At 53.7% G+C, this 17,875-nt stretch overlaps 1 protein-coding gene across 1 annotated transcript; it reads left to right on the plus strand.

Annotated features, from left to right (window-relative positions):
- On the plus strand, positions 1–4,541 carry LOC308555068 (uroplakin-3b-like protein 1). Its single transcript, XM_081132862.1, has 6 exons — positions 1–136; positions 1,758–1,910; positions 2,214–2,433; positions 2,978–3,054; positions 3,312–3,432; positions 4,302–4,541. Exons 1-6 carry the CDS (start codon positions 55–57, stop codon positions 4,408–4,410), a joined length of 762 nt encoding a protein of 253 aa, XP_080988988.1. The 5' UTR covers positions 1–54; the 3' UTR covers positions 4,411–4,541.
- The last annotated feature ends 13,334 nt before the right edge of the window (positions 4,542–17,875 follow it).

Below are 17,875 nucleotides of genomic sequence, written 5' to 3' on the forward strand. Positions count from 1 at the left end.
CTCTAGACGTTGTAGACAGACCCTCTGACAAACAGCTGGACGCTCGGCCTGGCCATGGGGCTCAGTGGGAGACACTCTGGGCTGCTGATGCCACCCTGGCTGCTGCTGATCTGTCTGCAGCTGGGGACAGGCCTGGGTGAGTGAGAGTGGGGTGGGGCAGGGGTGCCCACTGTGCCTCGGGCTTTGGGAGGACAGACCTCACCTCCCCCAGCTGGCTCCAAAGCCTCAAGTCTGGGAACTGGGTCCTAGATGGGTCAGGAGAGACAGCCCACCAAACAGGTCACAAGACAGACACCTATCCCCCACCCCAGGACAGGAAAGTAAGTAATGCTTCCTCTCTCTCTGGGGTTTTCATCTCCACGCTCCCTGAGCCCCCACCCCAATTCTCACCAAATGGTTCCCCTCCTCCCCTCCTTGCCCTCCTTCCTGTCCCTGAGCAAAGGTTAAAAGAAGTCTGCAAGGACAACCCCAAAAGGAAATCACTGAGGGGGCTGCAGGCGTTGTTCACTGTGGGCTCTTAAACTAGGGGGGTTTAGAGATGCAGTCTCCCCGTCTCTCCTGTTCCAGGCCTTTTCCCTCATGAAGCGAACAAGTACTGGCTGTATGCAGTGTGCACTGGGCCTCAGAGAAGAACTGGGAGCTCAGAGAAAGGAGGGTTCTAGCACTGAACCTTGGGAGTTAAGTGAAATTAAATGGAAATGAATTTAATTGAACAGAATTGAACCAAAAGAGGGGAGAGGGTTCTGGAAACTTGCATCAAAGCTCACCTCATTTTTCTGCAGCTCTCTGGAATTTGGGGCTGGAGAGAGGGAGAGAGGAGGAACACTGCTCTGAAGGGGCCCAGGGAGAAGTTAGGGGTTCTGAGCTCCCCCAGCAGCAGGGCTGGACATGGGCATGGGGGCCCAGGCTTCTTGTCCTTCCCAGCTATCCCTGGCCTTTCTCAGATGGGGCTGTGAGGGGCTGAGAAGGGGTCAAGTTTCTGAAGGGGAGGGTGCCCTGGGGCTGGGTGGGTGGTGGCAAAGCACTGGGTGGGAAGGAGAGGGTGTCCTAAGCTCTGAGCCAGGACACAGCCCCCCTCTTGGTGGCCCAAATCTGGGCCTCAGTTCTTGGAAGGGAACTTTCTCTGTCACCTCTCCACTCCTCCCAAGACATTCATTTTTCTCATCAAGCAAACCAATCTGAACCATACAGGTAGAGCTGGAGGGACTTGAGAGGTGGGTAAACTGAGGTCCAGTGAGTCAGAGCTCGAGGTCACTGGGCACCAGAGGGTTCAGGCTCCCTCAAATCTGAGCCTCACCCCAACAAGTCCTAAGACCCTCTTCCCCAGAACTGTGCCTGCAGCCAGGAGGAAGGGCCTCCTGTGCCTCTAGCTATCCCCCTTCCCCGGACTGTGCCCATCACATGGAGACCCCAAGTAAGGCAGTGCCAGATAGGCCTCTCCTGACCTCCCACAGTGCCCACCCCTCATAAGCTCTCAAGGCAGGGGCCAGGGCTGGACTCAGGCCACCCACCCATGCCCATGGGCACAGAGTTTCCAGGGAGCCCTCCTGATTAATGCCTGAACATAGCTCCCAGGAAAAGCCCTAACTCCTCCCTCAGACTAAGGCCCCCAGGGCAGGGCCATCCCTTTGCCCTCCCAGGACCCTGTCTTTCCCCCTCAACCTGGGCTTCCAGGTCAGGTCTATGCCCTCTCCCCTCAGTCTGGGCTGTGGGGGGCTTCTGGCTGAGCCTCTTCTCTCTGACCCCACTGGCCGCAGAGCGCATCAACTATGTGCCCCAGCTCTCAAGTGCCACTCTGGCAGGGACACTTACCCAGTCCACCTTCACTCTGGAGCAGCCGCGGGGCCAGTTCAGTCACCTCAACATCTCCGACTTTGACCCTATCTGGCTGGTGGTGGCCCAGAGCAACGGTGGGTGTCCCTGGGGCAGGCCTTGGTTTTCCCTCTGTGAAATGGGCAAGGGGCATGGGAGGAGCAGCAGGGGTGGAAGGAGTGGAGGAAGTGCTGCCAGGGATGTGGCTGTGGGTGGGGAGGCTGTCTGGCCTGGTGGGATGTGCTGGAGCCCCGCCCATGTGGCCCCCATGCCATATGGGGCCAGATGAGCAGGTCACACACTAAGCCTGGGAACCTGGGGACTCCTGAGGACCGGGGATGGGCCAGCCCCTGTTATCAGAGCCACCATTACCCACCATCTGACCCAAATGCCACCCTCAGCCTCCCAGAACTTCATTGCCCCACAGAGGGTGGAGGACACCCCAGTCCCTGCTGACCTCCCCCAGAGGGGCTACTACCTCACGATGATGGCCAGCCGAGCACTCTATCCGGGTAGCCAGCCTGGCAACCAGCTCCGGGTCCTCCGTGTTGGCAATGACACTGGCTGCTTACCAACCACAAGAGGCTGCAACCACCCCCTGCCAGGTCCGGGGCCCTACCGGTGAGCAGCTCTGCCTGAGCCCAAACCTGAGCCTGGGGCAGCTGCCAGCTGGATGCCTGGGTTCCCTTGTCTAGTTCTGCAACTGGGGGGGAGGCCTGGGTGAATTCTCCTGTCCTTCTTGAGCAGAGGGCCCCTAGCTCGAACCTCTGTGCCCATGGGCCACTTGGATCCCACAGGTGGAAGCTGCCCATCCAGGCAGGGTGTGCCCCTGGGGGGGACGGGCCCCTGGACCCATCTCCCTTCACCCAGGGCTTCATTCACTGATGTCAGTGCTGGGGGATCTAGTTCACTCCACACATGTTTCCCAAGTGAGGACGCTGAGGCCCAGAGAGGGCAAGGGATGCACACAAGGCCACGCATCTGGGAAATGTCACAGCTGGCATTGGGGCCCCTCCAGGTGGACTCCAAGGCTATGCTTTAAGGCCCAGTCCCCGCTCCCCAGCCCACCACTCCCTGGGGATCAAGGGAGCAGACTGATGGGCACCAGGGTCCATGGGTTCAGGACCCAGGGACCCTCACCCCCAATGCTGGGTCTTCTGTTCAGAGTGAAGTTCCTGGTGATGAGTGACAGAGGACCCGTGGCTGAGACAGAGTGGTCCAGTGACACCCTTCTGCAGCAAGGTATGGGGCCAGATGAGCAGTTCACACACTAGGGAGACCCCAAGGACTGGGTGTGGGCCAGCCCCTGTCAGTCAGAGCCACCATTGCCATTTGGCTGTCCGCAAGTACGCCTCCCCCAGCCTGGGTGGGGGGTGGTTGATCTGGAGGCTGTTCCAGGTTCCCCTTCTCCAGTCAGATCATATCTCTTTCCTCCTTACACGGCCTGCCCTGCCTGCCTGCCTGCCTGCCTGCCTGCGAGGTCCCTTCCTGCCCCTCAGCTGAGGCACTCCAGGCTACCCCAGGGCTCCAGAGCACGGGCACAGTGGTCATAATCGCCACCCTCTCAGTCCTGCTGGCTGTCCTCCTCACCACCCTCCTTGCCCTGCTCATCTACACCTGGTAAGTGGACAGGGCTGAGACCTCCGGGCCCCTGGGAGGGGGGAGGCCCCTGACCCGGACAGCCCTTATCCCCTTCTCCCGCCTCGATCGGTCCACAGATCCCGGCCCAGGCCCCCAGCCCAGCTCCCCTTGCTAGCCATGCCGAGTGGCTTTCCCTGAAGGCCAGACATGGGTGACAATTATTGAGCAAGGAATCCTCAAGGTCCAGAACTTCTTAACCCCTCCTTCCCTTGTCTTTCCCTACTACCCGCCCGACCGGTCCACAATTTCTGAGTGGGAACCATCGCCCCCTGGTGGCAATAGCTGGAATTGTGAGTAGGGGCAGGCAGCAGACACTCCAGTTGTGAGTCACCCAGGTGAATTGCTTTTAGGCCAAGTGCTAAGCTTTGCCCCAAGCCTTTCATTCAGAGCTCAGATGGGGGCCTGGTGGAGAGTGGGTGTCCACAAGGCCAATTACAGGAAAGGGGAAACCTATCCCTTGGTAGGATCTGGAGCGGAGGAAGAGGGGAAGGTGCTGGGGCAGGAGGGTTGCTGGAAGCCAAGCAAGGCCTGGCGCTGACTCCCAGCTGAGGAAATGGCTGTATCCTGAAGGCCAGAGGGATCCAGTGGTGGGTTTATTAGGGAAACAGGCATCCTGGGGTGTGAGGAATAGAAGAGGGGGGCATGGGGGCTGCCAGGGAGGGGAGAGCTGGCTTTGTGAAATTTAGAGGAATAGTCTGGTTCCCTTTGGTTAATCCAGCCTGGCCAGTGGAGCCTCAGTTTCTCCAGGGCTCCTGTATCTAGAACTCCAAGCTCTAAGCAATAATCAGGGGACTTCAGGCCCTGTGTTCATCATTCTCTTCCATCTCTTCTCCCTGTCCCCACCCAAGCTATGACAGCTGTGGGAGCAGCCCCATTTCGGGACCAGAGGAGTTGGTGTGCATGAGAAGATATAACTCCCACCACATGTTCAGCCCTCCAGCTATGGGGGGCTCCTGAGTGGCCCTGGGGGGCACCCATCTCCGCAACCTTCTCCCTGGTCCAGGCTGCAGAGCCTGGGCTGGGAGCATGTCCTGCAGCTTCTGGAGCTCAGAAATCACTATCAGAAATAAACATCCCCAACATCCCTCTGTACATCGTGTCATTGTACACCTGGCAGTCTCCCCACTCTCTGCCTCAGATCCCCTGGGTAGGGGCGGGGAGTTCTTAGGCAGATATAGTACCAGGGCTGAGGTCCTGGGTCCGAGGCCAGCTAAGCCATCTGGAGCAGGGAAAGCCTCTCCTCGGGCCTCAGTGTCCCTATCTGTAAAATGAGGGTGAGCACACTGCCCACTGGGCTGAGGTAAGTCCAAACCAAGGAGGTGAATGGGCTGACCTGCCCTGCATGTCTGACACTTGCTGCCCCCTCATCCCCAGCAGCCTCCTGTGGCCCCTCTCTCCAGCTGGCCTCACCTCCCAGCTGGAGGACTGACAGCCATTCACCTCCCCTTTCTCCAATTCCTGCACAAGAGGCGCAGCTTCAAAGTTTCACAGGCCCCTGTGCTTACTCTGGGCCTGGGGAGCAGAAAGTGAGTATGAAATTCAGCTCTCAGAGAAGACTGGGCTCAGCCCAGAGCTGACTCCAGCCCTGAACCTAACCCAGGCACCAGCATTTCCATCATCACTGCACTCTGGTTGGCCCTGAAGGGCCGGAGATGTTCTGCCTCGAGTGAGGTTCTGCCCTCAAGTTGCCCACCATTGTGGGGAGGAGAGAGTCATTACCACACAGGGATGGAGGGAACACAGACTTTGAGGCTCGGAGGAGGCTTCCTAAGCAGGTGTGGCCTTGGAGAAGAGGCAGCACTATGCCAGGTGGACATGGGAAGGGTACCCAGGCGAGAGCCACAGCATGTGCAAAGGCCTGGAAGCAGTTGGAGACTGCTGGGTGGGCAGGTTGGGGGCAGCTAGAGGGCAGGGTGGGGTGGGGGGAGTCCAGGAAGCACCCCATGCCACGTGGAGGGCCTCACCCACTAGGGCAGGGGATCAGGGAAGGAGCATGCTGGCTGGCTTTCTAGGTGCCTATCTCTGGGAGGTGCACATGGCCCTAATTGGTTTATTAGCCGGTGCAGACACATCCTGCTCCTGCTGTACAGGAAACGCTCACAGGGCCCTGGGGGAGCCAGGCTGGGAGGGACAGGCAGGGGAGGAAGCAAACAGATTTCCAACTTGTCTTGGTCTTTCCACAGCCTTTTCTGGGGCTGGATGACCCTGGACAGATCACTCACTCTCTCTGGGCCTTAATGTCCCTTTATGTAAGAAGTGAAGGTTGAACTAGGTGACCCTAAGGCTTTGCACTCCACAAACCAATGCCAGGGTCTGGCCCTGGCAGGAAACAGATGGCAGGCCTCTAGCAGGGCAATTGAGAGAGTTTACAAAGGTGTGGGCAGAGTTAGGAGAACCAACAGGACAGGGTGACCTAAGGCACTGATGGGGCCATAGTACTCCTGTACCTGAAGGGTTGCCGTGATGGGAGGGAGTGGTGTTTCCAGAACCAGTGAGTAGAAGTCATAGGCAGGGTCCATCTGGCAAAAGCTGGGGCTGTAGATAGAGGGACACAGTCCCTGGAGGGAGCTGTTGAGTAAATACCCCTGCCTCTCTCCTCCCGCCTTCTGACCGCATGCTGGTGCCTCCACTGATCACACCTCACCAGAAGCAAGAGGGTAGAGGGGTCTGGATGGTGTGGTCCATGGTCCATGTCCCAGCCTCTTGGGCCCAGAGCAAGACACAGAAGGAACTCAGAGGGTATTACAGTCTGTTTTTTACTCACAGCACTTCTGACACTGAATCTATGGGTTATTTTCACACCAACCAATTCTCCAACTCTCTGGACACCAACTGAGTGTCCCACAATTTCAATTCTGACATTGACTACCTGGAGTTAGTGCAGACCCTACAGTTAAAGGGCTCAGTCCCACAAGACTATCCCCTCTTCAGACACTAGTTGTAAGCAGTGCGTGCCTGGGGTACTCATACTTCTGTCCAATTTGGTTATAAATCAGAGATTTCCAGAACCACCCTCTCAGTTTCAATAATTTGCTAGAATGGCTCACAGAACTCAGGAAAACCATTTACTGAGTATTTCCTGTTTATGAAAAAGGATCCAGCTCAGGAACAGCAACATAGAAGAGATGCACAGGGCTGTCTCTGAAGGGGCAGAGCAGAGCTTCCGTGCCCTCTCTGAGTGTGCCGCCCTCCCAGCACCTCTGTGTGCTCACCAGCCTAGAAGCTCTCTGAACCCCATTGTCTTTTTTTATTATATATATATCTTTATTGATTTCAGAGAGAGGAAAGGAGAGGGAGAGAGAGAGATAGAAACATCAATGATGAGAGAGTCATTGATCAGCTGCAGCCCGCAACCCGGGCATGTGCCCTGACCGGGAATCGAACCCTGATCTCCTGGATCCTACGTCGACGCTTAACGGCTGAGCCACGCCCAGCCGGGCTGAACCCCATTGTCTTTTCATAGAGGTTCCATTACCAGGCATGATTGATTAAAGCATTGGCCATTGGTGATTGAACACCCCTACCTGGACATTATAGGGGTGGGGCAGGGCTGAAAGTCCCAGCCCTCTAACCCCATGGTTAGTTCCTCTAGTGAGCAGCCTGAATCGTGAACAACACTATGAACAGCAAAAGATGCTCCTCTCACCCCTACCACTCAAAAGGGTTTTAGGAGCTCTGTGCCAGGAACCAGGGACAGAGACCAAATTACATCGGTAGTCCCCCCTTTATCCACAGGAGGTATGCTCCAAGTCTCCTACTGGACCCCTGAAAACTCACATAGTATTGAGCCCTGTATACACTCTGCTTCTTCCTATACATACTGACGATAAAGTTTAATTTACAATTAGGCACAATAAGATTAACAACAATGACTAATAATAGAACAGTCGATCTGATAAGTGAGCTGGCTACTAAGCGAGTAAGGAGTAAGAGCAGGTGCAGGTGGATGTGTCGGACAAAGGGGTGATTCATGTCCCAAGCAGGGCGGAGCGGGACTTAATAATGCTACTCAGAACGACGCACAACTTAAAACCTATCAATTGTTTATTTCTGGAATTTCCCATTTCATATTTTTGTACCACAGTTTACTGTGGGCAAATGAAACTGTGAATAAGGGGGGACTACAGTATTCTTATTGTATCACAACATCACAGAGGGGCACAGGCTGGCTGTGCAGATCCTGTGCAATCAGACCCTTCCTCTTGTGGTCTCCAGACTGGAGAGGGGTAGACAGATGACCACACAGTCCTGTCCCGGACAGAGGGCAGCCTCAGGCCAGGGAGAGGACTCTGCAGGAGCTGATCCCAGAGTGTTAGAGGACAGGGGTCCTGGCTGCCTCTGACTGGATAGCCCAGAGACCCCTCAGGCCACCATGCTTCCCCCATAGCCAAACCTAGAGCGGCCCCCAGCCCCGCACCTCATGGTACTGTGGTCCTCCAATCCCCAGACCGAAGGCTGGAGAAGACCCCCATCAACCTCTCTCCCTGACCCCCCCCCCCAACTGGGGACATGTGATAGACTCAGCCTGGCCACAAAGATGTAAGCCATTTTCTTGGTATCTGCCCCGTGCTGAGCCCAGGGCCTGACCTCAGGGGCTATGGGAGTGCCAGCATGGTATGGGTGGGATTATCCCCCCAAATTCCCATGGGGACCCCAGCCATGCCTGGGCTTGCTTCTCTGGGCTCTTCTGCGGGCCTGGAGCACGAGCTGGTCAGGTAACACTGACCACAGGTGTGGTCGCACCAACCCACTCAGCACTCCAGCTCTCAAGGGCACAGACCTGGGAAAACAGACTCTGACAATGGTCTTGAGTCATGAAGTGACATCCAGTGGGCCACATGTCACCTGATATCAGCCTGATAAATGGACACATGGATGGGAGGAGGGGACCTGCCGCATTCTTCGCTGCCTCTTTCTGCCCCGCTCTATCTTCCTGGCTGGCTGTCTCTCTGTGTCCCCTTCTCTTATGTTTCTTTGCCTGTTTCTCGCTGTCTCTTGTCTCTATTTTTAACTTGGACAAGAACAAGCCGTGAGGACTCACTTCCTGGAGGGGAAGCCGTCTGAGCTGGCCCAGAGATGGGCACAGCCGTTTCCCATTAAATACAAGATAAAATCAGAAAGCTGGTTCCAGGTTTGGGCTCAGCAGAGAAAAGGGGCAAAAAACAGAGCAAAAAGAAGAAGAAAGAGAATGTATGTCAGGGACAGGACCGTTCGCAGCACGTCAGCCCAAAGCGGTAGATAGAGGGTCACCCCAGGCCCCCCTCCTGCTGGCCCTGCCCCCAAAGCCCTTTGCAACCTCTGGTCCGGCTGTGCTGCCTCCATGCCCTGGCCTTCGCCGGACACCCAGCTGTCCTCTGCAGCAGGGGCCTGGGTGGCCAAGTGGACTGTTGTAGGAAATTGGGCAGCTCTGCTCCCCATAGATGTATACTTGCACCCCCTCTTTGGCATGGGACCTGGGCTCTCCTAGGAATGCTGGCTCACACAGAGGGGTCTGAAGTCCCAGGGGTGCTGGAAGCCAGGCAGGCCCGAGAGGAGGGGCTATGAGGCCAGGAGAGGAGGAATCAGCTGGTTCTGGAGTCTGGGAGTGGCCTGCTCTGGGTCTAACCCCAGCAGCTCCCTGGGGGATGTTTCCATCTCAGGGCACAAAGATGCAAGGGACATGACCCGAGAGAGCCACCCTGTTGGGAGGCATCTCGCTGGGAGAACATTTCAGGCCAAGATGCAGGCTATTCCTGGGATCCCCCTGGGGACTTGCAGGATGCTGGGGACATGGTGTTGCACGGGCTGGAACTCCTGCTTGCTGGGCTGTTTGAGCTGCCCAGACTCAGGCCCTGTGTCATTGGGGTGATGACCCGAGGGCTCACACGTGTTCTTTTTGCCCTCCTGATGCTATCCTCACCTTCCATCCATTTTTTAGAGCCCAAATCCTCCTGGTCCTTCACTCCCAGCTCATACATCATCTTCTCCTTGTTGCCACCTGTGACCCCTTCCACTGCAAGTTACTGTCCCCTGTGAATCTCAAAGACCCCAAGAATATCTCCTTTCTGCCCATAAAGCTGGCTCTCCATTCACTCCTGGTGAGGTAAAGGAACTGAGAGAGACGGAAGGAACTGAAGGAATAGGTGGAGAGCAACAGAAACAGAGATGGGGGACTCAGGCCCCCCTTGTCAGCCACCCCTGGTCACTCCAACCCAAGCCAGAGAAGGCCACGCACAGAAGGACATGGTGACTCAGAGGAGGGGCTGACCCCTGCACAGCACTTACCAGACACCAGGAACTGGCCTGAACAATTCACACATGTGAACCCCCAAATCCTTGGGGCGATCCCATGATTAGTCTCATTTTACAGATGAAAAATAGGTGTGGTAAGTGCCACCAGGGCAGAAAACACAGGGGATGGGAACCCAGCAGGGGGGTGGAGGAGGGGTCTCAGAGCTTGGCTGGAGGGACATGGCTAGAGGGGAGGGGGCTGCAGGGCCGTTGGTGGGGAGGCAAGGGTTCCTCATTTTTCCATCCGTGGCCCTGATCTGGGCAGCAGCCAGGGTGGTCCCTTTACCTTCCCCCAATCCCACCCCCAGCTCCCTCCGAAGGAGGATGATGTAGGGTGTTTCCACTCCTTTCTGGAAGGTTCAGAAGGTTAACGAGGGCAAAGCACGTAGCTCCATTCAGGGGGGTGAATTTCTGGGAAGAGAGGAACCTGGGTCTGGGCTGAGGGCCAAGGGCGGGGTGGACGACAGCACCTATGGTCCTGGAGCCTGACTGCCCACTGCCCTGGGGCCACAGCTTGGTCTCTCTAACCAGCCACCAGCCCAGAGAAGGTTCTGAGAATGTTGCAGGCATTGAACGGAGGCCTTCTCTGCCTCGACAGGGCAGGAGACTCCTTTTCCCACTGTGGACCTGCTCCAGCCTAGGCTGTTTGGAGAAGGTGTGGCCGATGTGGCCTTGGTTGTCCCCACTGGCTCGCTTTGGGTCTAAGGCTTGGTTGGCCAGGGTGAAGGGGAGAACAGGTCTCAAATCCCACCTGGACGCTGGAGGGACATGAAGCCTGTGCTAAGGCCCTGAGAAGTCAAAAGCTGCCCCTATGCCCAGAGACACTGGACCCTGAGCCTACATCTCCAGGCTTAGTCCCCAAAGTGGGACATTTGTCTGTGGGCTATTCTCTCCCACTCCACCTTTCTGTGAGTCTCCAGCTGCCTGTTGTCCTCCTTGGGCTTCTAGTTGTCCTGCCCTATGAGGGGAAGGTGGCTAGGACAGAGGGACATCCCCCAAGTAGACAGTCCTGAAGGGCCCTGAGGGGAGATCTCAGCTCCTGAAAGTTCTATGTCCTCTTAGGGAAAAGGGCTCTCTCCTTGTTGACCAGCCCAGTGGGCCCTTTAGCTGTGAAAGGGGGGCCTGGGCCCACAGGGATGGCAAGAGCGAGATCAGGACAGCTGTCCTGCTCTGCCAAATGAGGCTGAGGAATCTGGAGTTTCAACTCCTCGGCTCCTGGACGAAGTGGAGGTGAGATCTGGTGGGTCCACTGGTGAGATGGAGGGGCAGGTGTGAAATGTGGGGGATAAGAATCAACCTGCTTAGAGCTCAGCATTCTTTTTTTTTTTTCCTTTTAGAGAGAGAGGAACATCAATGTGAGAGAGAAACATCAATACGCTGCCTCTTGTATAAGCCCCAACCGGGGACAGAACCGCAACCTGGGAATGTGCCCTGATCAGGAATCAAACCCATCACCTTTCAGTGTTCAGGATGACACTCTAACCGACTGAGCCACATCGGCCAGGGCAGGACTCGGCGTTCTTATGTCCACCCAAGGACCCAGCAGTTCTGGCCATAAGTTCTCCTGAGAGAAATGAGTACTCCTGCACTCATATGCACGCAAGAATATTAGCAGCCTTATTTCTCACAGCCCCAAAGTGCACACAATACAGATGTCCATCCAGGGTGAAGGGACAAGCAAACTATGGAGGGAACCGCATCCACACCGTAGAATACATTCAGCAATAAAGAAGAGGGGACTGTTGATACAGGCAGCAACGTGCAGATGTCCCGGTCATTACTGCGCTGAGGGGAAGCTGGCACAGAGGAATTTACAGGCATACCTCGCTTTATTGTGCCTCACCGATATTGTGTTTTTTACAACTTGAAGGTTTGTGGCAACCCTGTATCAGGCAAGTCTGTCAGCACCCCATTCCCAACAGGCCCAGGTGACGGTTAGCAATTTTTGCCCCCAATAAATTATTTTTAAATTAAGGTGTGTACATTGTTTTTTAGACATAATGCTACTGCATACTTAATACACTACAGTATAGTGTAAACATAACTTTCAGATACACTAGGAAACCAAAACATTCGTGTGACTCACTTTATAGTGATATTTGCTTTTTTCCCTGTCACCTGGAACTGAACTCAGTCTCTCTGAAGTATGCTGTATGATTCCATCCAAATGGAGATCAAAAGCAGGTAAGACTAACTGTGGTGATCAGTTCGGGAGAGAGTTTATCCCTGAGGGTGGGGTGACTGGACTGGGGCCTAAGGAAGCCTGATGGAGGCTGGAAATGTTCTAGATCTTAATCTAGGTAATGGTTACTCAGGTGTAGGCAAGTGTAAAATTTCAACAAGCTGTTCACTTAGGATCGGTGTGTTTTACTGGGAGAAAGCAGGCTGTGTTTATTTAGCAAGCACCTATGGAGCACCCACTGTATGCTATCGTGGCCACAGCAGCGAGGAGGAGTTGGGAGCGTGGGGAGCTGTCTGCCACCCTGGGATGCCTGGTCCCGCTGCGCGGCTCACACCACCTCGCTGCCCTCACTCAGGCACAGGCTGGAGAGACGTGGGTGAAGAGACACTGTGTGGGGTCCAGCAGGGGAGGGGGGGACAGTCACACGGAAGATCTCAGGTAAAGCAGAAGCAGAGGCCCCAGGAGGGACCATGTGAGTCCTGCTAGAGACAGCTAGGGCAGAGGGAGCCCAGTGAGCTGAGGGTTGGGAGGCACCCAGGAGCTGGGGTCCTGAGTAGCCACAGTGCACCAGGAGCTGCACAAGTGGAGAAGGGGAGGGCTTGCTGGGTGTGAAGGGTGTACAAGAGCTGTCTGAGCGGGAGCTCGGCTGAGGACCAGGAGCCGCCTCCACCTCCTGCTCCCCCACCCAGCGGCTCCAACCTTCACCCCCGAGGTTCCTGGTTCCTGTCACTCCAGTCAGAGTTCTGTCTGGAGCTGTAGCAGGGAGGCCGTGGCGCCAGAAGCCACAACAGGTTTACGTTCCAGCTGCAGCTGCACTGGCCCTGGGCCAAGTCCCCTGTCTGGCACACATCCATCCTTCTCGCCCTGGAGCCCGGAGAGGCTCAGCATGTGAATGTGCCTCCTGAGGTCAGGCGACAGCAACATGGTCTAGTCACAGCTACTCTGTGTGGTGCAGCCACCGCTGCCCCACTTTACAGATTAAGCAAATGAGGCCCAGAGAGACTGAGTTACTTGCCTGCAGTCACACAGCAGGTTCTAATATAATAGAGGAGCCAGGATTTAAACTCAGTGGTCTGGCTCAAGGGCTCACACTTGTCACTGTGGGCCTCAGTTTTAAAGTTATATTTAATCCTATCTGTCTAAATGGGGGCAGGTAAGGGTGTCAAGATTGGCAGGGCAGGGGGCGGCTGGGCACAGAACCCCATCTGGCCTGTGAATACCTCTCAGCCTGCCTCCTCCAGGCTTCTCACAATTGGCAAGTCCAGACTTCTTGGCACACTGCTGTCGCTCACCCATAGCCTGCCAGGGCTCCCTGTGGCCTTGGGTTTAGTACAGATTCCTGTGCTCAGCATTTGCAGGTCCCTAGCTGGGCCCCTCTGACCTTCGTGTGGGGGCTGCCATCAAGACTTGGCAGTGGCAGGACAGGGACTGGCTGCCACTGTCTGATGGGAGGATGGAAGGATTGCCTGAGAAGGCCTTTCCTCTGGGCGGGGACAGTTTTCCCTAGGAGGTCCCATGGGCATAGGGCTTCCAGCTCATCAAAGTCCTTGAGAAGGGTGGGGGTAGGGGGAGGCATTGGCTGCAAAATATTAAAACCACAAAATGTTTTAAAATAGTAAATGTTTACTTAAATAGCTTCTAAATGCAACATGTCAGCTTCATCTACTGTGAAATTTAGTACTTTAAAGCATGAAAACGATTTGTAGGTCACATTTTCTCCCTCTGTAAGAATCCCCAAGTTCCCAAGAAGGCATGATGCTTGCAGAGAAATCAAGGCCAGCAGTAAATCAAACCAGTTACTTGTACCCAACCAGCTTCAAAAGCTAAGTTATAAAAATCTCTTCAAATATTTTTACAGCCAAAAAGTACATATAAAGTTGGGATATATTTGAATCTTGGGGGGTAAAAAATACATAGTATAAAATTTACAATCTTAGTCATTTTAAGTTTACAGTTCAGTAGTGTTATCTATATGCTCATGGTTGTGCAACAGATCTGCAGAACTTTCTCATCTTGTGAAACTATGCCCATTAAATAACAACTCTCTATTTTCCCTCCCTCAGGCTAGAACCCTGGCAACCACAATGCTACTTTCTATTTCTTTGAGTTTTACTACTCTAGGTATCACATATAAGTGGAATCGGGCAACATTTGTCTTTTTATGACTGGCTATTTCACTTAGCATGATGTCCTCAAGGTTAATTCATGTTGTGGCATGAGCCAGAATTTCCTTCTTTTTAAAAGCTTTTTTTTAGCCTGGCTGGCATGTCTCAGCGGTTGAGCATCAACTTAGGATCCAGGAGATCGGGGTTCGATTCCCAGTCAGGGCACATGCCCGGGTTGCTGGCTCTATCCCCAGTTGGGGGCGTGCAGGAGGCAGCCCATCAGTGACTGGTCATTGACGTTTCTCTCTCTCTCTCCCTCTCCCTTCCTCTCTCTGAAATCAATAAAGACATATTTTAAAAAATTAAAAAATAAAATCTTTTTTAAAGGCAGGATTTTCTTCTTTTTTAATACTTTTTAAAAGTATTCATATATATATATATATATATATATATATATGACACATTTTCTTTACCCATTCTATCTCTTAGCAACTTCCAAATATACAATATGGTGGTGTTAACTATAGTCACCATGCTGTACATCACATTCCCAGGACTTATATTATAGCTGGAGGTTTGTAACTTTTGACCACCTGCACCCATTTCACCTCCCTCCTCCAGCATGGATGCATTTTTAAATGTTTATTGGAGTGTAGAGTGGAGCCCTAGCTGATGGGTAAGGCCTGCAATACACAAGCTCAGCAGTTCCTGGAGTAAAACTTTATTTTTCTATCATTCAATGTGATCTTGATTGAACCTTCCTTTCTCATCTCAGGCAATTTGGCATCTGACCCCCTTCCTGGGGTAGCACCCAGGGGACTCCCCCTTGTCTAAGCCTCTTTCCCTGCCTCCGGTGGAGGCTGGAGCGGTAGATAACTGGTCCTACCCAAGCTCCTCTGATGCTTAAAGACCCGGACTCTGCAACTCAAACACTATTTTCCTTCAGCATTACTAATCTGCTGTGAAGTTCAAAGGCATGTGTTGAAACTCAAGAGGTGCTCCTGTCCTGTGCCAGGGAGCATTATGATTTTCATGAACTCAGGAGCTTTTGACTGATGTGAACCAAGATATTAAATTTATATTTTATGACCACTTTGATATAAAGATGAATACAATCCAGGATGGATTCATTGTTACATATTCATTACTATTATATTCATTTTCTTTTTGATTCTAAAAGAAATGAGAACATATTTGTGGGTCTCTAAAAATATCATACAAGAAGGGATATTCCACTCACATGGGTGAGGAGCACAGGAAGTTCAGGGTGGGAAGGAGACCCTCAAGCTGACACTTCAAATGCCAATCCACTGCATTCCCAGCACCAAGTCCATCCATTGTCACTTCTCTGTTCAAACCCTGTGCAGGAATATATCCAAGCTCTTTCCCTGCAGTCAAGGTCCTTCATTGGCTGGTACCTATCTGTTTGCACAGGCTTGCGTTCCATAAGCTTTCAACACCTCCCTCTTGGATGTTTCCAGAACACCCAGCCTTCATCACACCTGCACACCTTTGCTCAGGCTGCTCCCACATCAATCCTTCTAGATCCAGCTCAAATGTCACTGGCTCTCTCCTCTATATTCCTCAGGCATTTCTCTACTCTGGCACTTAAACACCTTGCTACCTCCATCTCTTCCCTTCAACTGTGAACCCCTCAGGGGAGGAACCATGGCGAGTTTTTCTCTGGATCCCCAGTGCTCAGCACAGGGCCTAGCACACAGCAGATACTCAGTGAATGCAGAATACATAAGCAGATGACTGAGTGAATGAATGAATGAACGAACGAACACAGGGATAAAAAAGGAGGGCAGTGGTCTGCTCAGCGAAAGGATCCCCTCTGTAGACGCACAACAAATGGAGGGTCTAGGCCAACGTTTCCAGGGCTGAGCTCCCCTCTCAGACCTGCCCTCTGACTCACCCGCTCCCCAGAGGCTGGTTTCTGGGAACATGCTGGAAGCTTGGCTCCTCTCTGGCTGAATCTTCTGTTTTCACCACCGGGATTCCCCATGTTTAGAGGCTGTGCTCCCAGGCCACAGGGCCAGGGCCAGGCAATGCAGAGGTGAGTGTCAGCCGGGATGAGACGGGGCAGCAGCTTGAGACCCACTGGCAGCTCCCTTGGAGCCTCCTCCCTCCCTTTTAAAGCGGAGTTTGGTGCAGGATGCTGGGCACATCACAGGAATCTCAGGGAAATGGGGTGACAGCACCTACCTCACAAGTTGTCATGAGAACCAAATGAGAAAACTATGTGGGTGCCAGGTGGCATTTAGTGGGTATTAAACTAATGTCATCTGGGGTGCAACATGGAGAGATTCAAGACCCTGCAGTGGCCTGGCTGGGCATGGCCCAGCGGTTGAGCATTGACCTAAGATCCAGGAGACCCTGGTTCAATTCCAGGGCAGGGCACATGCCTGGTTGTGGGCTCAATCCCCAGTTGGGGGCATGCAGGAGGCAGCCGATCAATTACTCTTTCATCATTGATGTTTTTATCTCTCTCTCCCTCTCCCTTCCTCTCTCTGAAATCAATAAAGATATATTTAAGAAAAAAAAAAAAAAAGACCCTACAGTGAATACTGTCACTCTGGAATGCCCAACATCTGAACCCCTTTCTTCTGCCCAGGTCTGATCCCTTCCCCCACCTGGTCTTCTGAGGCAGGCCCCTCCCACCCAGAGCTGACAATGCCGTCCAGTCTCCAGGTGATGAGGGGGATGCAGCAGACCAGCAGTTGTAGAGGCAGCACCTGGCGTCCAGTGTTGGTGTGAGATGGGGGGTGGTCTGTGGCCGGGGCTGGCACCAAGCCACTTCTGGCAGGTGATTTGGGGAATTGTTCCTGACTGGGTGTGGACTTTGGGCTGGTTCTTTGGCCCTCGCAGAGAATCTGAGACATACTCGATAGCCTTCTAATGAACCTCTTTCTGTTTAAATTAATTGGAGCTGGTTTCTGTTTTTTAGGACCAGAAACCAGGGAAGTGTGGCCAACAAAGCTAAGGGGGTTGTGGTGGCATCATTGAAGGTCTAGTGTCCAGAAGAAGACAGGGTTTGATCTGTTCGTGTCTGTTCTGTACAGCACAGAGCACAGTAGGGAGGCCCAGGCCCCAACCTCACTCTGGAAGCTACTACACTCCAGAAGGGAACATGACAAAGTGGAGGCTCTCTAGGAGACAATGACAAGGTCAGTGTGGGGTCTAGAACTCATGGCAGGGTAGGAAAAATGGACATGGAGCTTGGAGCTGAGTAGGCTGAAGGCTTTGGGAAGAACAGCCATGGTTGTTTGGTGTAGGCTCCAAGGGCCACTCTGGCAGATCAGTGGGGTGGGGGTCCAGGCCTTGCTCACAGCTGGAATAGTTTGAAGATAAACAGAGTTGCTTGTGGAGGAGGCAAGCTCTCCAGCACGGGGGGGGGGGGGAGCAAAGACTGTGTCCTGAATTGGACAAAAGAAGCCCAGCTTGGGCTTCCCTGGCTTGGCCTTGGAGGGGGTGGGGGGGTGGAGGGCGTGTCTCCAGGCTGGGTGAAGGGATTAGCCTGCAGCAACACCTGAATACTTTTGACTTTCACAGAGGCCCTCCCTGCCCACCACCCACCACCCAGGCCTCATCAGTAGCCCACAGTACAGGGAGTGAATCCTAAATCTACAGAAGCTAAAAAGCTGCTTCTCAGTCCCCAGTGGCCTGGCCCATATCCAAAGGTGGGGGGTGGGAGGGGAACATGCCTAAAGGACAACCAGGCAGAGGGGGCAAATCTTAGTAACCAAGAATGACTGATAATGGCTCTGATAAACCACCTAAAAAATTAGCCCTAAGTACCCTGAGAAACCTTTATTTTCCCATTGCTTGGACGATGGTCACAGATTGGTGAGGACATGGGGGA

This window comes from Miniopterus schreibersii (assembly GCF_964146895.1).
Source record: "Miniopterus schreibersii genome assembly, chromosome: 3".
Lineage (NCBI taxonomy): Eukaryota > Metazoa > Chordata > Mammalia > Chiroptera > Miniopteridae > Miniopterus > Miniopterus schreibersii.

Bases quoted from the DNA above. Each gene is read 5' to 3' on its own strand.
- LOC308555068 (XM_081132862.1), top strand. From the start codon at position 55: ATGGGGCTCAGTGGGAGACACTCTGGGCTGCTGATGCCACCCTGGCTG. The intron at 137-1,757 runs GTGAGTGAGAGT...CACTGGCCGCAG, and splicing joins GCAGCTGGGGACAGGCCTGG to AGCGCATCAACTATGTGCCC. The intron at 3,055-3,311 runs GTATGGGGCCAG...CCTGCCCCTCAG, and splicing joins TGACACCCTTCTGCAGCAAG to CTGAGGCACTCCAGGCTACC.